The sequence below is a fragment of the Crocuta crocuta genome, unplaced genomic scaffold (genome assembly GCF_008692635.1).
Source record: "Crocuta crocuta isolate KB4526 unplaced genomic scaffold, BGI_CrCroc_1.0 scaffold348, whole genome shotgun sequence".
Lineage (NCBI taxonomy): Eukaryota > Metazoa > Chordata > Mammalia > Carnivora > Hyaenidae > Crocuta > Crocuta crocuta.
In genome coordinates this window covers 5,497,225-5,514,472 of record NW_027529573.1, presented here as the reverse complement: position 1 = coordinate 5,514,472, position 17,248 = coordinate 5,497,225, and the positions used below count along the sequence as shown (strand labels likewise).

General features: G+C 57.3%; 1 protein-coding gene across 5 annotated transcripts in view; it reads right to left on the bottom strand.

Annotated features, from left to right (window-relative positions):
• Positions 1-1,381: 1,381 nt before the first annotated feature.
• The window catches only part of HPS4 (HPS4 biogenesis of lysosomal organelles complex 3 subunit 2), a 25,854-nt gene continuing 9,987 nt past the window's right edge, over positions 1,382-17,248 (bottom strand). For all 5 annotated transcript variants that reach the window (XM_077761674.1, XM_077761673.1, XM_077761672.1 and 2 more), the window contains 10 exons: positions 16,782-16,889; positions 16,016-16,132; positions 14,134-14,228; positions 12,736-12,808; positions 11,807-11,843; positions 11,021-11,117; positions 9,562-10,483; positions 4,569-4,701; positions 4,016-4,124; positions 1,382-1,639 (listed from right to left, as the gene is read on the bottom strand). In XM_077761674.1, coding sequence (XP_077617800.1) covers positions 1,468-1,639; positions 4,016-4,124; positions 4,569-4,701; positions 9,562-10,483; positions 11,021-11,117; positions 11,807-11,843; positions 12,736-12,808; positions 14,134-14,228; positions 16,016-16,132; positions 16,782-16,889 — 1,863 coding nt within the window. In that variant the 3' untranslated portion in view covers positions 1,382-1,467. The remainder of the gene's footprint in view (positions 1,640-4,015; positions 4,125-4,568; positions 4,702-9,561; positions 10,484-11,020; positions 11,118-11,806; positions 11,844-12,735; positions 12,809-14,133; positions 14,229-16,015; positions 16,133-16,781; positions 16,890-17,248) is intronic.

Genomic DNA, 17,248 nt, shown 5'->3' with positions numbered 1-17,248 from the left:
CTGGGTGGTGTGTCTGTCTGTCGTGGGAAGTTCCTCGACAGGCTGGCACTGAGGCTCGTGATGCATTTGTTCTTGGATAATTTAGCAGAGCGGCAGGACAGTGCCTGTCTCCCCTGGCTTGGGTAGTGACCCTCCTGCAGCTGGGAACGGGACCCTCGTAGGCCAGCCAGGGCAGCAGGGACCAGGGAGAGGTGGAAGGAAGGGTGGCTGGGCCTGGTGTCCTGGGCCAGCCACGTGGACACTGGGGTGGCGGCTGTGGGCAGTCACCCTCACGGACAGACCCTTCTGAAGTGCGCCCGCACTCACCTGCCTGCACCGGATCAGGCTTGACAAACCATGTCTGTGCCAAATGGATCCACACACGTGTGCACACACACACACACACACACACTCATAAAGTATCTTAACTTTAACTTTCTCACTAGAGAAACTTACAACTCAATGGCATTTCTGGCTGTTTTATTTGTAGCCCTCGGCAACTGGTTTCAAGAAAAAGACACTGTCAAAAACATTAGGCACTTGTTTACCGACACGAGACTATTAACACTGCAGTTTCCAAATGGAAATCACAGATACTTGCAGTAGACGGTTCAGACCCTGGGAAATATTTCCTCCTGTGGTCTGCACCGCATCATCGTACACTTTCTGCCTGGAACACTGGCCCGGGAATGCGGCCACCGCTGGAAAGCACAGCTTTGCTTCTGCCCCATTTTGGAAACTCCTGTTTGAGGACCATCACTGGAGAGGGGCCGGCTGCACGGCCCACCTCGCACCAGAGGTGCACAACCCAGTGTGCCATCACCCGGTCCCCAGGTTCGGCACCCCGGGGCTCACAGTTGCCTCGGAGCCCCGGGCTCCCTTCCACGTTATCAAGATTTGCCCCCACTGTGGGTGTTCCAAAGAGCAGAACAGAACTCCTGGTTCTGAATATAGTTCTAGAAAAAGCAAACAAGGTGGCTTCACATCCTGCCTGCCTCCCCGCACTGAGTGACCTCCCAGACACCCACCCGCGGTGTGGGGGGTTCCATCCGCTTGCTAACAGATCCCGCCTCCTGCAGCCCTGCCTCACACTGCCCCTGGGACTCAGGACAAGAGAGTTCCAGAGACAGTGTTCACGGTACCAGTTAGGGCCCTGCGGGATGGCAGCAAGAAATGCTGGTGCCTCAAGACCCCATGGGGCAGGGCAACAACCCAGACCTGCCCCTTTGATAGAAGGAGCCAAGGCGCCCAGCCTGGCCCCAACCCAGCCGATGTAGTCAAGCCCTTTCTCACACTGACCTGAAGAACTACCCGCCCAAACCCCAATCTGCAAAAGGAGTAACACACACACACATCATCATGTTCCTGTCGAGGGGACTAGTCAAGAAAACTAGGACATGGGGACTTTGAAGAAGGCTGAGCTTCCTTTGCTGCCGTTCGACTTGCTCGTGCTCTCCTGGGGTAATGAACTTCCCACCACGGCCAGGCTCAAAGCAGGTTCACCCCGTGCTTCAGCAGCTTCTGCTTGGCTTTGCCCGGGAGGCTGAAGGCGCCGTCCTGCGGACTCGGGAAGCCGGAGCTCCGCGCCGCCGCTGCCAGCTGCTGGAAATAGGTTTCCTGGACGGGGCTGCAGCAGGCATACACAGCTGTGGAGGCATTTCTGCGGGGGGAGAAAGAAGACACGGTCCCAGGCTGCCTGGGCACACCCCTGACCCCACACACAGACCTCGAGAGGTGCTCGGCAGTGGCCCAATGATGCCAACTGCTGGGGGTGCGGCCGCCGTCGTTCAGGGCTCGACTTGCACACTCGAGTTCCAGGCACCAAGAGCCATCTTTCCTTCCCTTTGACTCCCTGGAGGCTGGCGCCATCTGTTGCCGGAGCGTCCGTGGCGGCCACGGCCACAGAGCCCGAGGTTACGAGGTTTGGTTGACGGCGTAGCGGGCAGCCGGCTTAGTCCTCGCCCAGCCATACGCAGCAGAGGCGCCAGGACCTGGAGGCGCAGGGCTGGGCGATGCCGTCCAGCTGCCAGGCACTGACAGCGGCCACGGAAGGTGGCTGGGTGGGCGGGGGCAGTGAGGGCAGAGGATGGGCTGTGACATCAAGTGACAGGAAACCTGTCACAGAAGCAGAGGGAGGGATGAGGGGCCCATGCAAAGGAGGACCCCCACGGGAGGAAGTGATTCCGGGGCCAGGCATCCACCTGGCTCCCTGGTCCTTCCTATCTCAGACTATTTGCCCATTGGGCCTCAGTTTCCCCAAGTCTAGTAAACGTGAGTAGAGTCAGGGACCACTGGGATCTCTGCTCCCAGGGGAGGTCGGAGGAGGATCCGTCTTCCTCCAGCTTCTCCCTCTGGGACCTCAAGGGGCCAGAAGGGTGCAGGTGTTTTGTGGCACTCGTCAGACAGCGGGGTGAGAGGTGGGCAAGTCCTCCCAGGCACACAGGGGGGCACCGCGGCCTGGTGGCTGCCAGCACGGAGCTGGGCTCACATGCCCCTGACCCCAGCCCCGTGGCTTCCTAGCCGGTGCGCCTGGCTAAGTCACTCCTCCTGAGTCCCAGCTGTAAGTCCAGATCCGTAAAATGGATCTGACAACAGTGAATTCCATCACTGAGATTTTTTTTTAAGAGACTAACTGAGTAAAATACACAGAAGTTGCTTAGGACATGGTGAGTGGTATTGTTTCTGTTACTGTTAAAATAAGCCACGTACCCCACAAGACGCCACTCGGGGCTCGAAGGAAGGTGAAGTACTGCAGAGCCACCCTGTGGTTCATACGTCCCACACCGATGTCTGACTCATTTCCATCCCTCTCAAAAGGGACCCTCCCCCCCACACCCCGACACAAGTGACTGTGGTCCCCAAACCAGTGACTGTAGATGTGCCTCTACGTTGCCAGCTTGAGGAAGCTTTGACTTAAGGCCAGAGAAGGCACACTTACAGAGAGAGACGCAGAAATACCGTCTGGAGGCGGCAGAAATGGCCAGCACCCCATGTACAGGGCGTTAGCACCGTCGCCATGACGCCCAAGGCCCCAGGGTGCGTCTGTGGGAGTCCAGAGGCCACGCCCCCCCCCCCCCCCCACCCCACTCTGCCTGGCCCTGAACTGGAAATACAAGGACAGAATGTGCCCTTCAGAGTCAGAGAGACCTGGGTTCAAATCCTGGCTCTGTCCCTGAATCAGAATGTGACCTGGGACAAGAGGCTTATCCTTTTTGAGCTTCAGCATCCGCGTCTGTTTGATGAAAAGGGAAAAACGCACTGGCCCAAATCGGGGCAAGGACTAGGTAGAATCGAGACACACAGTGGGCCCTCCCCTTCTGCCCTCCACTTGCCTTGTTTCTCGTACCGGCTTCATGAGAGAAGCATGTAGGGAGAGAGAGTAGAGTTGGTTAAACACTACAAACCATGATGGTGATTTATGGAGCTGTACCTCCCGGCATGGAGGTGGGTAGGATTTAGGATAAAATGAAAGCAGGAAGTTGTACAACAGTACATTAGTGTGATCCTGTTTTCTAGAAGAAAAGCTACTAACGTAATGAAAACATTGACCATCTGTATTTTATGAGCAAAACAGAAACCCCAAACAACAACAAAGCCTGGGGTAAGAGACGCCAAATGATGAGCTGGGGGGATCTTGCGGGGGGTGTGGCAGGTGAGGGGAGGCGAACGTTTCACCTCGCGGATCAGGGCCAGAGGATTTTGCTGCCAGCACGGGACGCACGTCAGATGGCAGCAGAGGACTGGGGCATCGCTGCGGGCAAGGGACAGAGGCCCCTGTTCCGGCAAGGCAGCGGGGACCTTAGCTGTCCCTGCTGTTGCAGCCTTGTGTCCAAAGCAGGTCCGAGCCCCAAGAGAGGACCCAGAAAATACAGGACACAGGAAAGCATGACAGGAGGTGATGGCGGGCAGGGGAGGAGGCCTTAAAGAGAAGCACTGGAATGTTCCTCATTGCGTTATGAGTAAGGCTGTGGACCCGGAGCCCTGGGAAGGCCATTCTGGGTGCAGGACTTCAAGAGGGACCCCTGGGAGCGCTCACCTGACGGTCATCTCATACAGCGCAGGCAGCCTGGCAAAGTCCGAGTGCATGAGGCTGACGGCCCGGAGGAAGCGGCGGTCCTGGGTGGCGGCCACCTGTGGCATGTTCACTTGCGGAAGAGGACAAAGGAGGTGTGGCATTGGACGCCTTCCCTGACCACCCCGCCCCTGGTGCTGAAAACTGGGAGAGCGAGGGGCCCGCGGCGGTGGGCACAGGCCCCCTACGCTGCCGCTGTGCGACAGAGCGCACACTGTCCCTGCGAGCGCCCCGCACTGGGTTCCTGCCCGTGGATCCCGCAGTGCTGAGGCAGGCCTCGTCACAGATATTTGAACATGTGTGTGCTGCTCTCCAAATGTTGGAGAAACAACCAAAAAAAGACAAATGAGTAAGGAAGTGTTTGCCAAGCGAATCCTAAACTCCGTGGGAGCTGGCGCCAAGCGCGAAAGCAGCCTCTTCACTGCGGGGTCCACAACGCCGGGCAGAGCACCAACCGCAGGGCGCCGGCCCCCAGGCGCGAACCCCCACCGCCCCGGCCCCGCGCGCCTCTCCTTACTGGTCAGCACGTGCTGGACGCGGTCATAGTGCGTGAAGTTGTAGGTCCTGCTGGGGAAGGCAGCAGTGTCCTTGGGCAGCGTCTCCTTCAGGTGGACCTCCAGCCCGTTCAGGGACGCCAGGCTGCTGTGGTACTGAGGGGGCGGCAGGCACTTAGGGACTCGTGCTCCAGAGATCCCAGTGGCCACCTGACTTTGCAAAAAGGACCCTCGGTGCGCCGGGGCGGGGGCTCAGGCGGTTAAGCATGCGACTCTTGGTTTCCACTCGCGGCAGGGTCTCATGGTTCGAGAATTCGAACCCAGAGTCAGGCTCTGTGTGGAGCGCGTGGAACCTGCTTGGGACTCTCTCTCTCCCTCTCTCTCTGATCCTCCCCCACATGTACACGTGGGCATGCACACTCTCTTCTCTCAAAATAAATAAATAAACTTAAAAATAAAGACTCTGACCGGCGTTTTTACCAGTTTTCAGAGAAGTACTAACTCTTGCCCTTATGTTCTGATGCTTTCCTAAGACGGTAGAAAAGTCAGAAAACAGAGGCGAACAGAAAAACTGAAAAGGAAAAGAGCAAAGGAAAATGGTCCACAATCTGACTGCAGTAGTCGCCACTGCCGGCCCCCTGGCACATCTTCTGGCCGTGATGTTCCCACCCATGCACACGTTTTCACAGCCCAAGCAGCTGGGCCCACCCCCGTGCTGCCCCCAGGAGCCTGGGCCGAGAAGTCCCCCACTGTCGGCACTGAGCTCACTGCTCTCCGGTGCTGCTCGAATTGCACCAACCACGCACTATTCTTGGAAGGACTGGAAAGCAAGGGTCAGATGGACTTCTGTACTCTGTGGTTCAGGGGAGGGATCTGGCTGAGGAAGGCTGGCCGGGAGGGGAGGCCCACGCACCTATATTTTAAAACCACCTCCCAGGACCAGTCATGTGCAGTACAGCTGAGAACACAGGACTACACCATTTTGCAGGACTCCTTCTTCATAGAATAAACATGGGGTCAAACCATACATGACAGTTGACACGGGTTTTATGACTTCATGATACAGCACCAACCATGTTCTTTGTCCTTAAACTATGCTCTCGCAGCGTCCAACGTCCTTCTCTAGCGGCTGTATGGTATTCTTTGAGCTCTGCTTTGGACCTGACCAAGTACATTGGTCATGGCCCGAGGGACTCGCTCTGAAGCAGGGGCCCCTCCGGCCCCTGTCCTGAGGTTGCTTTGGCAGCGAAAAGGCCGCCGTCCCCGGGAAGCAGGCGGCTCTTTGTGGCCAGATGATCAGGAGCAAGTTACTGAATTTTCTATGCCTCATTTTTTTTCCATCTGCAAAATGGGATGACAACAGGGCTATTGAGTGCATTAAGTGAACATAACACACGCAAAGGTCCACTGTAAGCTCTGAGAGTGCTACCCCGGGGGAAGGCATTTTTAGAGTAAAGAAAACGAAAATTATTGTCAAAGAAGAGGGATCTTTTTAACGAGCATGTAGGACTTGACTGTGGACTGTTACTTGACAGCCATGTAGAAAAATGAGCTCGCGTGAAAAGTACAGAGAGGCACAGAGAATGCTTCAGGGGTGCGGGCCGAGAAGTGTCCTTTCTGGTAGCGTACTGGGCCGGGGTTAGTTCTTCTCTCTGGGTGTGTCAGAAGTGATTGCCAGAGGCAGTACATGTGCACACAAGGGTTCTCTGTGCGTGTTCATCTTTAGATCCCAGTGCCCAGCACAGCGCCAGGCCCCTCGTGGGTGTGCAGTACACGACAACACAGTGAAGAGGCAAAGGAGCATATCCAATCCCAAGCACACCCACTTACGGGCTGTCTGGTTTCAAGAGAGAGGCACAGTGAGAAGTCAAAGGACGTACGCTCAGGGAAGACAAGCTAGGTATCTCCTGGTCAGATCATCGCTGTAGCATAAGAGACAGGGCCCTTCCCCGAGGCTAACGAGCCTGTCTGAAAGGATGTGTGCGCACATCAGACCATGGCCTCGCTGGAAGTTTCTGGGCCTCAGGAACCTCGTAACAGTCATCCCTTCCATCTGGAGCCCAAAGGAAGGGATGGATAGTGGGGACAGAGAGTGAGGTGTGCTAAAACCCAAGTTTTCCCTGTGGGCACTGAACTCTGCTTCTGGAACCTGCTGCCCAACTTGTACTCAGGATAAAATCACATAAACATAAGTCTATATTCACAAGACATTGTGTCAGATGACACACAATTTTTCACTGGGAACCAATGCCATCATCTGTACAAGGGGTCAGCAAACCATGGCCAGTGGGGCAAATCCAGCCAGTTGCCTGTTGTCATACAGCCGGAGAGCTGAGAATAGTTTTTTCAATTTTATACGGTGAGGAAAAAAAAAAATCAAAATAATAATATTGTGACATGAAAACTGTATGAAGTTCCCATTCTCCTATCCACGAGTAAGGTCTTATTGGAACACAGCCACTGCGTTTATGTACGTGTTGTCTGTGGCTGTTATTGTATTACAAGAGCAGAGCTGAATAACTGCACGAAGCTGACAATATGTGCTAGGTCTTCCTTTACATTCCAAGTTTGCCAACCCCTGATAGACGTGAGCACACACATGATCCCACAAGAGCCCTGGGATCCATGGAGCTGGATACATGCGAGCACACACGCGATCCCACAACAGCTCTGGGATCCACGGAGCTGGATACACGCGAGCACACACGTGATCCCACGGGAGCCCTGGGATGCATGGAGCTGGGCTGATTCCTGGACCCTCCAGCTTCTAACCCACAGGGAAGCAAGGGCTTGAATGTCAGCGTGTCCCAAAATGTGCAGAAGAAATGATGCAACAACACACTTTCACCCAATGCACTAGCGTCTCGGGGACAGGTGCGGTCTCATGACGTGTGTTACGCTAACTCCCTGGCACTAACTCACGCCTGGTCTACTGTACACACACAGCCCGAAGACCTTCTGTGAATAAGTGACCTGATCGCTGTACTTGAAGGTCAGTGAGATTATCCCGGGTTTTGAGGAGCAAACTATCAGTGGCTCTATGCTGCCCCCTGGTGTGCGTATCCTCCGTTCTCTCTGAACCATTCCAACCTCTCCTAGCTGCTCCCCCCACCCTGCTTTCCACCAGCTCCCCGCCCCCCCCGCATAGGCAAACATAAAGAGGTGGCGGTTCATCTGCTGAAAGATGGGATGGCAAGGGACATGAGGATGACCTGCTGGTGAGTACCACGATCCAGGGGCCCTTTCAAAGGGGTCCTGGGGGGGGGGGGGGGCTAGGCTTGCTGTCACATCTGAACTGTAGTTTACCATTCTTGAGGGACTGGCTTATCTAGACAGCAACAGAGGGTCTGGAGGGAAATCTGGTCAAGGGTTTTGCATGCAGGCCCAGGATGAACAGGCAATAAAAGATCTCTCCCAATTGTATACGGGCAGCCTTTGGGCCTGATCAACGAAACCCGCTCTCAAAACAGCAAGCTGATCAAAGTTTGTTATTACCGACTCTTTTTATAAAAGATGAGGTTTTTTCCTTCTTCATTAAACTGCCTCTCTTTCCTGCCCCACCCCCACCCCCGTCTCTTTCTCCTTCACATGAAACCCCACGGAGGCCGCCATCCTGACTGGATGAACTGTGTATGATAAACCAAGTCAGATCACTCCGGGGTCAGATCAGGAGGGAGACCAGACAGGAGGGGGCGGGGATGCAATGAGCCAACAAAAATTCCGGACCCTCCAATTCCATGGGGTCTCTCAGTGAGGCTGCTTTCTTACTGGTAACACGGGAGTTACAGTGCCTGCCCCCAGCGCAGTCCCCAGGCTTGGCTGAAGTAGCAGATGTAAGGGCTTTAGCAAACAGTGAACGCAGAATACATTTTAATTTACTTGCTCAGCAGCAAGTCTGTGCCATTTTTTCTTTTTTCTTTTTTTGGTGGGGGGAAGGTAAAGATATCATATCCACTTCACTGCATCTGAATGCTGGGCCTTCAAAACAACCTGTCTCCAGCTTGGCACAGAGCAGAAGAGGCCATGAAAACCAAGGCGTCGGGGAGATGATACACACGGAGCCAGGACCACGGTGCTCGTGTGTCGGAAGGAGATGGTGAAGCGCTCAGAGCTGCGGGGAAGGAGGGGGTGGAAGCAAACAGGCAGCCCCTGGGTGAGGCCCGGTCTGTGGAGAGTGGAGATAAGCCAGGCCGGGCTGGAGAGGGGCAGCCGCTGCCTCGGGGCTCTGCTTTAGAGGAAGCTGCCTTCCCTCCCACTCCAGCTCCAAGGTGACTGCTCACTTACAGAGGGTCACCAGCCCTGCATGCTAATAAGATCAGCCTAGAATAATATAGATTTAAGAACAAAAACAAGGCAAGCCCCAGGACACCATTTGCCCTGCAGCAATTTCAACCCACTGTTCCTCCTGTTACCACTTCTCTGCCAAAAGGCAAGGCTGTTACTATAGCAACCGGACCTCCATCGGGGCCTGAGCTCCTGGCAGGTGAGTTCCCTGCTCCCAGCCCTGAAGGGCTGGAACCCTTGAAAGGGAGCCTTCCAGAGCTGGTTGCACTTCAGATGCCTGAGCCTCTCAGAGGAGCTCCAGATCACCGGGGCTCAGTGCAGGGAGACTACGGGCTCAGGAACACTCCTCACCCAGGCCGGGACCCCTGTAGAAACAGACTCCTGCCAAGGGACACAGGACCGGCAGCTGCCCAGGCTGGGGAGTGAGGAGCCAGGGGGCACATGACGCGGGCTGTGCTGATGAGTGCATCGTAGCCCTGCAGTCTGGGGGACTGGAGAAGGCAGGGAAGGGCCAGAGAACAGATTCCTGCTGACCCACTCCACAACCTAGGGCTAGGCACCAACCTCATCCCTAGCACGTAAAGCGGGACTTGAGCACAAAGTCATGCAGTGCCTGCTCAGGGAGGGGAGCGCCTTCCCTGCCTGTCCCCCCCTCCCTGCACACAGGTCCCTGCACATTCACCATCCCCCCCCCAAGGTCCCCTCCCTGCACACAGGTCCCTGCACACTCACCACCTCCTCGACGGCTGCGTGGTCGCCCAGCAGCGGCTCCTCGGCCAGCAGCAACAGCACCAGCCCATTGACGCTGTGGGTGTAGAGGGTCATGGGCACCAACCCCTGGCGGGACGTCAGGTCTGGCCTCGGGTCACCTGTGTCTGTGGAGGGACCACTGTCCTGAGACCCTGCTGGGTCCGAGCTGCCAGGTGCAGAGAGGCTGTGATGAGCCCCAGTGCGCTGCTCCACGCGGTGTTCGGCCCCGGGGAGCGTGGCTCCGCTCCGCCTCAAGTCTACGCAAGGCCATGACCTGAGTCTGCTCGTCCTTCCAGGGAGGCGGTCTTCCCGGGGAGGGGGCGCTGGGCTGCTGCGCCCCGGATGGTGACTGTGCGGCTCCAGGGCTCCATGTCGGGGGAGCGCGTCTGGAGTGGACAGTGAGGAGAGGCTGCCGAGGCCCGTGCCTGCAGGCAGGGCACCAGGTGGCTTGGGCTCCAGGAGGCCGGAGTCACTGGCACACTCCTCTGAGCAAGGACTGCCACCATCTAGGATGCACGTGCTCGGGAGGGCAAAGGAATTCGGGCACCACCCTGCATCCCGAGCTTCTGGAATGTGGATTTCAGACAAGTCCTGTTCCTCCTCTTCCCAGGGTGGACGAGGTTTCCTGGCCGGGGAGCGGTGGACACCAGGACCCCAGGCCCTGGCTGGGCTCTGCTGCGTCACGGGCTTGATGTGCCCCAGGGCACAGCCAGGCAAGTGCCTGCTCTCCCCCTTGCCATCTGGCTGTGCTGCATCAGGACCCGTAGGCTCAGGCGTGGTTGCCAACGTCCAGGCTGCAGACTCCAGGTGGCTGGTGGCGTTTTCCGTGGGGGCAGATGTGCTCCAACGGCGTGGAGGGTGCTGGCCTGAGTACTCCTGGGGTCCAGCTGGCAGGGCAGCAGAGCTAGCAAAGCAGACAGACGTGAGGGAGGGGCGCCGACTAAGTGCAGGACAGGTGCCCTTCCTGGGGGTGGGTAGATGGGAGCACAGCTTCTCCAAACAGGGCGCTCGGGGACAAGCAGGTGCCCGGCCACAGAGCCCGAGAGGCCCTCGGGGTCAAACCACAGGAGTAAAACTAAGGTGACTTCCGGCCCTCAGGGCTTCAAGCAGCACTAGCAGATCACCTAGTAGCAATGGCAGAGCCCCCGCGGAGTGAGAGCCACCCCCATCGGGAAGCCTACTCGAAGCCGGGCCTTATGCTGGATGCTGTGTGGATGCTATTTCCGGTTTTGATGCCGAGCCCGTGAAGCAGGTTATTACTGGGTCTGATTTACAGCCAGGGAATGGACTTGGCCAAGGTCACACAGCTGACAGGCGACAGATCTGGGACCTGAAACCCACACCCGTCTCATGAGGCCGGCTGCCTGATCTCTACACGCTCCTGTCCCAGTGCTCCTCCCACAGCAGAGTGTGGGGAAGACAGAAGGCTGGCCCGTCTCACCTGGCGGCCTCCTCCGCCGGGAACTCATGGACACTGACAGCTTCCTCTTCGGTCAGGAACACAGGCCTGATCTGGACATTTGGGGGGAAGGCCGCTCCTACAATCACAAAGCAACACGGACAGGGCTCAGCTGTGGGCCAGGGAGACAAAGGGACAGGGGCTACTCTTGGGAGGACCCATCCAGACTACATGCCACCCCGGAGAGCTGTCCCCCGTCCCCTCCTCAGCCCAGAGCAGGAGTCACAGAACAGCAGCTCAGTTCTGTGCCCGGCGGGGAAGGAGCCCTCATGGAAACTTTACTCCTCGCTGTGGATAAAGGAGACTCTGGGGGAAGAAAATCTAGTGGTGCTTAACACAGCAACAAAAACAGAATAAAAGCTGGAAGACGGCTCTTCCAACTGACAGAAGAGATCTGCTCCAACCTGTGCTTCAAACTAAAACAGAAGCACCCTCTCGGGGATGACCCCACATACTGCAGAAGGTCCCTCCAACGGCTGCCATTTCTCTTGGTCTCCCCTAGGCACCTTCCCATGGACCTGCTGGGGGACTCTCCTCAGAACGTGTGAGCGAGCAGCTGAAGACAGGGATTGAAAACGTACGCCTAGAGTCGGGAGCTTCACGGCTATGACTCTGATGGGTAACTTTGCTCTTAAAGCTCTAGTCTGCTTTCCTAACCTGTGAGCGCAGGAAGTAACGCACAGGGCTGCCAGGCCTTTCCTGTGACTTGTGCAGGGACGGTGGCACAAAAGGCTGGCTTCCGAGAGGTGGCGGTGCCTTGCTACTTACCACGTGCCCCCGGGTCACCCTCTCCTGCAGGTGGGCTCTGAAAATAAACACACGCAGAAGGTGGCTGCGGGTACCGCCTCCTCCTCCGGGACCCAGTTGTCGGCACAGCGTGGGGCCATCTGTTGGCCCAGAGCGCTGGGCCCGGCCACGCCGGCGGCAGAACAGATGGCACAGAAGCCCCCCCACAAGCTGCTCGCTCGCCTGCACGCTGGGGTCAGGCGAGAACCCGTGTCTCCCTGGGCCACCGCTGCCCACAAACGCACTCGGGCTTCACGGTCAGATCCGTGTCCCTCCTCCAGGAATAAGAGCGGGGTCTCCTGGGCCTCTCGCACCGCGGGAGAACTCAACAGCCACGGCGTGCCCACACCTGCCATGGCACCGGTGTGGAACGCACACACACCTTCCCGCGTGACACATACGGGCATGTCCAGGACCCCCGTGATAAAGGATGTGACGACCTGAGCCACATGCTGCACTCAGTCTCCCTTATTTGTTCCGATTCACAGTTGAGGTGAGAGACCTCATTTTTTCCCTCCAACACTGGGGATTTTCTCTAAAGAGCTTTCCAGACGTTTCACCTGAAGATTCTAAGCTAACCCGCCAAAACAACAACAAAAACTCTTCCGACCTGTATGGCTTTCGCTCCTGCGAAACGATGTGGCTCTCTCTCTTTCGTAGCAGCTCTTTAAAATTCTCCTGTTTCAGGTTACACAACCGTACTCGAGATGAAAACGATGCCCCACCCCCACCCCGATCACAGAGAATTCCCTCGCCCACAAGCTAATACTATTAATCTTGGGCATGTTTTCCTTTAAGATTATGCATTTTTTAAATACACTGAAACCACAGCATACAAATTCTATTTTCCTGCGTAAGAGAGTAACGCTGTGGACAGAGCACCCCAGCCAGGAGGGTGGGCTTTACGGTACCTGGTCCCGAGGTGCAGCTGGACGGATCAGGACCTTGGCCGTGAGTGAGGGTGGGAGCTGGGTGCTAACGATCCTGGGTCACAGGAGCAAGAACAAAAACAAGGACCTCGTGAGACAAGATACACCAGGGGACTTGTAACCCACATGGGTGGGGGTTGGGGGACACAGCCGGGGCGGGGGGTGTCAGTAGGCAAAGCCCTTATGGACAGCCTCTGGCCACTCCTACCAAACTTGAGAATGTGCAAACCCTTTGACCTGCCTTGTACCAAGATGCACGCTTAAGAGTATTCATTACTGGCTCCATCTGTTAGGTGACCAACACTTGATTTCGGTTCTGGTCATGATCTCACAGTTCATGAGTTGGAGCCCTGCATCAGACTCCGTGGACTGCTTGGGGTTCTGTCTCCGTCTCTCTGCCTCTCCCATTTGCTCTCTAAATCTCTCTCAAAATAGGGGTGCCTGAGTGGCTCAGTCCATTAAGTGTCTGACTTCAGCTCAGGTCATGATCTCATGGTTCATGGGTTCAAGCCCTGTGTTGGGCTCTGTGCTGACAGTTAGCTCAGAGCCTGGAGCCTGCTTTGGATTCTGTATCTCCCTCTCTCTCTCTGCCCCTCCCACACTCACACTCTCTCTCAAAAATAAACATTAAAAAAATTTTTTTTATAAAGAGCCATCATAACGAGAAAAAGGGGAGAGCCTGAGGCACACTGGAAAGCAGGGCCTGCACTCCATCTGTCCACACCTGCCCTCACTTTTCATTCTCCACAAACACTGCTTCCCAGTAGAGAAAATTCAGCAAGCAACCCATCCGAGGCCAGGCCCGGAAACCCAGTAGCCATCAGGCCCCCAGACCTCCTCCAGGCACACGTTCATCCGGTCTGCAGAAAGCTCTGGACGCCAGAAGCGGCCATCTGTGAGGAGTGTGGCCTCGGGCCACGTGTGGAGGGACCGCTGGGCTCGCTCCGATGCCCTCAACCACATGAAGAGATGTGGGGAGGTCACAGAAGTCGGCCGAGGCCGAGGCCGGAGGCGAGGAGAAGCAGCGAGGCCGCCGCAAGGGCAGCAGGGCCCGGGCAGTGGGAGGGGCCATAGCAGGCTCCCACCGCCCGCACCCCCAGTGCTGGCCGCCATGTTAGCGCTGCAGACCGATGACTATAAAGGCCCACCCCATCCTGAGGCTTAGTGGATCCTGCTAAAATGTGCCTTTTATGTCCCTAGCCCTGTCCTGGACATGGTTCCCAATTCCGCGGCTGGGCCGAGAGACAGGCATGTGCCCTAAGTCAAATCTCGGCTCATGGACGTTCGCCGGAGCGGCCCCCTCGGCACAGGCCAGAGACGGAGGAGGCCAGGCGGCTCTGGTTTGGGGGCAGGGGTGCAGGGGACGCCAGTGTCACTCACAGTCCCTTGTGGAGGATACAGCCGGCCAGGACGTGCGGCGAGCGCTGGCAGGTCTGCAGGATGAGGGCTGCCTTCAGCAACAGCAGGGGCTCCACCTGGCGGGGAGGGCGCACACCCCAATCAGCGTGCTCGCCCGCGGCAGGGGTGGCGAGGGCACGGGGCCGTATAGGACGGGCGGACAGGCCCGAACCCAGAACTGGGGAAGGGACAAAGCGCCACATGGTAAAATCGTGTCGCGTCTTGGGTCTGGGTGCCAGCTCCCCATACCCGGAGGCTCGGCCAGTGCCAAATGCCCAGTTCTGGGAACGAGGGGGCTTCCGCAGCAGCAGGGAGCTGAGGCCACCACAGCACGTGGCCACTCGCAGGGACGAGATAGGTCTTGTCTCGGCAGGGTTATGGACGCCACCACCAGGAGGCAGCGGGAGAGGGGAGCCTACCCCTCGAACACCTGGCGCGGCACCAGGTAAGGCCACGCGCCCCCTGCTCTCCCCTCCCTCTCAAGCACAAGCCACACTGCCACTGAGCTGGCTTCGTGTCCCACCAGGTCCCGTAACTCTGTCCCGTCACATGAAACGGAAGCATCGTGGTCTCTGGCTCAGGGACATACTCCTCAACCTGACATTCCGTTGCCCAGAAGGCCCTCAGGAGGGTGGGAGAGGATCTGAACCCAGTCAGGAGTCACCAGCAGCAGCTGAAGGCCTCTCCCTACCCCGTGCCGGCAGCGAGAACCTGCAAGCGGCACAGTGGCCAGAGCCTGGAGCCCAGGGAGCAAGCTTGGGGCCGGGGGCGCTGTTCCGTAGCCTCTAGACAGTGCCGGGTCCCAGCCAGCCGTTCTGTGAAGCTCCAGGTCAACTCCAAGAATCTCTCCGAAAGGAGCACAGAAAGCCTGTCTCCAGTTCTGGCCAGAGGGTCATGCTCCGTGAAGGCAGAGTCATGACACCTCCTCCCTGCTGATGGGGCCCTCCTAACGCCCGCAGTGAGATGCGGCCCACACGCCTCCTCGGGGGCCTGGGGCACAGGTGGTCCATTTGGGGGGCACGGCCTCGCGTCTCCCTTTGGCCTTGACAACAAGGAGGTGATGTTCACCAAGATCAAGGCCACTGAGCAACAGGCAGCATAGGTGATCAGGCCAGCCATGCAAGCAGCCTACATGTCACTCAACGCCAGTGGCCAATGGAGTGGCTCCGTGATGAAATGCTCTCCAGTACTGTGTCCCAGACAGAGACACCTTGTTTTTAAATGTTACCACTGGGAGGAGGGGGCACTGGGGGCTCAGCTCGCTGAGGGTCCAACTTCGGCTCAGCTCATCATCTCATGGGTTGTGGGTTCAAACCCCACCTCGGGCTGCACGCTGACAGTGCAGAGCCTGCTTGGGATTCTCTCTCTCTCTCCATCCCTCCCCTGCGTGCTCACGCACGCCCTCTCTCAAAATAAATGAACTCAACACAAAGTCACACTGGGCATTCCTGATGTTGAGACTACAAGTCAATTGTGTCATATTCACATCAAGATGGATGTGGGTGCCTTCAGACGCCAGAGTTCAACCCTTCTGGGGCATTAGCAAAACACCACCACCCTTTAGTGGGTATTTACTTGGTGCCAATTAGATACGGTCTCGCTGTGCTGTCAGAACAGTCCCGGGAGCAGGCACTCGATGCCAGTTTGTGGGCTGGGAAGGGGGCTCCGGGAGGAGACCCGGGATGCCCGAGCTCACACGGCTGGCGGGCACAGCAGGGAAGCGGGTGCAGGTCTTAATTCACTCCCGACTGGGAAATGACACATTCTAGTCCCTTCTCTGGACAGTGAGGTCACAGAAAGGGAAGAGGAAAATGTCCAGAAGCTCTATTCCGTCAGGCGGGGTGGGTAAGGGGGAGGGCATCACCTTGGTTCGGTCCAGGTTCCAGAGGGAATTGAATATCTTGTGCAGGTCGCTGGTGTTCCTCAGGATCTGAGCAATGAAGGTGTCCCACGCGGTGTGCAAGGCCTCCCGAGGACAGTGCTACAACAGAAACGGCCTGAGGTCAGCGTCTGAGATGCAGAGAGACACCCCCTTTGGCAAGGAGCCCTTTTACTACGGAAATTGTGGGGCGCCTGGGGGGCTCTGTTCGGTGAGAGTCCAACTCTTGATTTTGGCTCGGGACACGATTCCCCCGTTCATGGGTTCAAGCCAGACACCGGGCTCTGTGCGGGTGGCGTGGAGACTGCTTGGGGTTCTCTCCCTCTCTGTCTGCCCCTCCCCCATGTGCTCTCTCTCACAATACATAAATAAAAACTTAAAAAAAAAATCACTGCTGACACAGGAAACTGGTCAGAAGGTAGGACCTGTTTTAAACTTCCCACACACATGGGACCCCCCCCTTCTCCATAAGTCACCCACCATAGACTCAGTGCTCATGCCGTGGGAGGGTGGCAGCCTACTCTTTGCAGCCATCCCAGGGAGGAGGACATGGGGACGGACGTTTGCAGTGGGCGTGACCTACCCCACTGGGGAGCAAAGGGATCTAAGCAGGGCTCCGGGGCCCTCGACACTGCGGTGGAGTATGACATGCTTACAGAAAGTATGACAGGCCCCAGAGCAACGCTGTGCTCTGGCCGTCCTGGACCTGCTGGGGAAGCCCGCCTACCACTCCTCACCACCACCCTCGTACCTGGTAAGCCAGAGACACAGGCCCGTTGTAAAAATGAAAGACTCCAATGATCTGGTCCAGAAAGTGCCTGCAGCTGATGTCGGGGAGCTCCGCGGCGCAGCCCAGCACCTGGAAACAGGGAAAGGGGGAAGCAGGCCTTTTCCTTGGCTCTGAGTCCACACCTAGAGCCTAGGAGTCTAGCCAGGGCCAGGAGTCACTGACCCACTGCAGCGGATGGGTCGACGCCAGGCCCACAGCATCCCAGCTGGTCTCCGAGAGGGTAAGTGCTCTACGTACCTCCTCGAGCTGCCCGACCTGGAAAATCTTCCTTCCGTCTGTTTGTCCAGGGTTCGCCCATCCCCTCCGTGCCCACTGCAGACCCCAGCACCTTCACGGTGCCATTTGGATCACTCTGACTGATGCAGACCTCTTTTCTGACCCTTCATACCATCAGGACTGTTATTTGCACACCGGGTGTTTCATGGGGT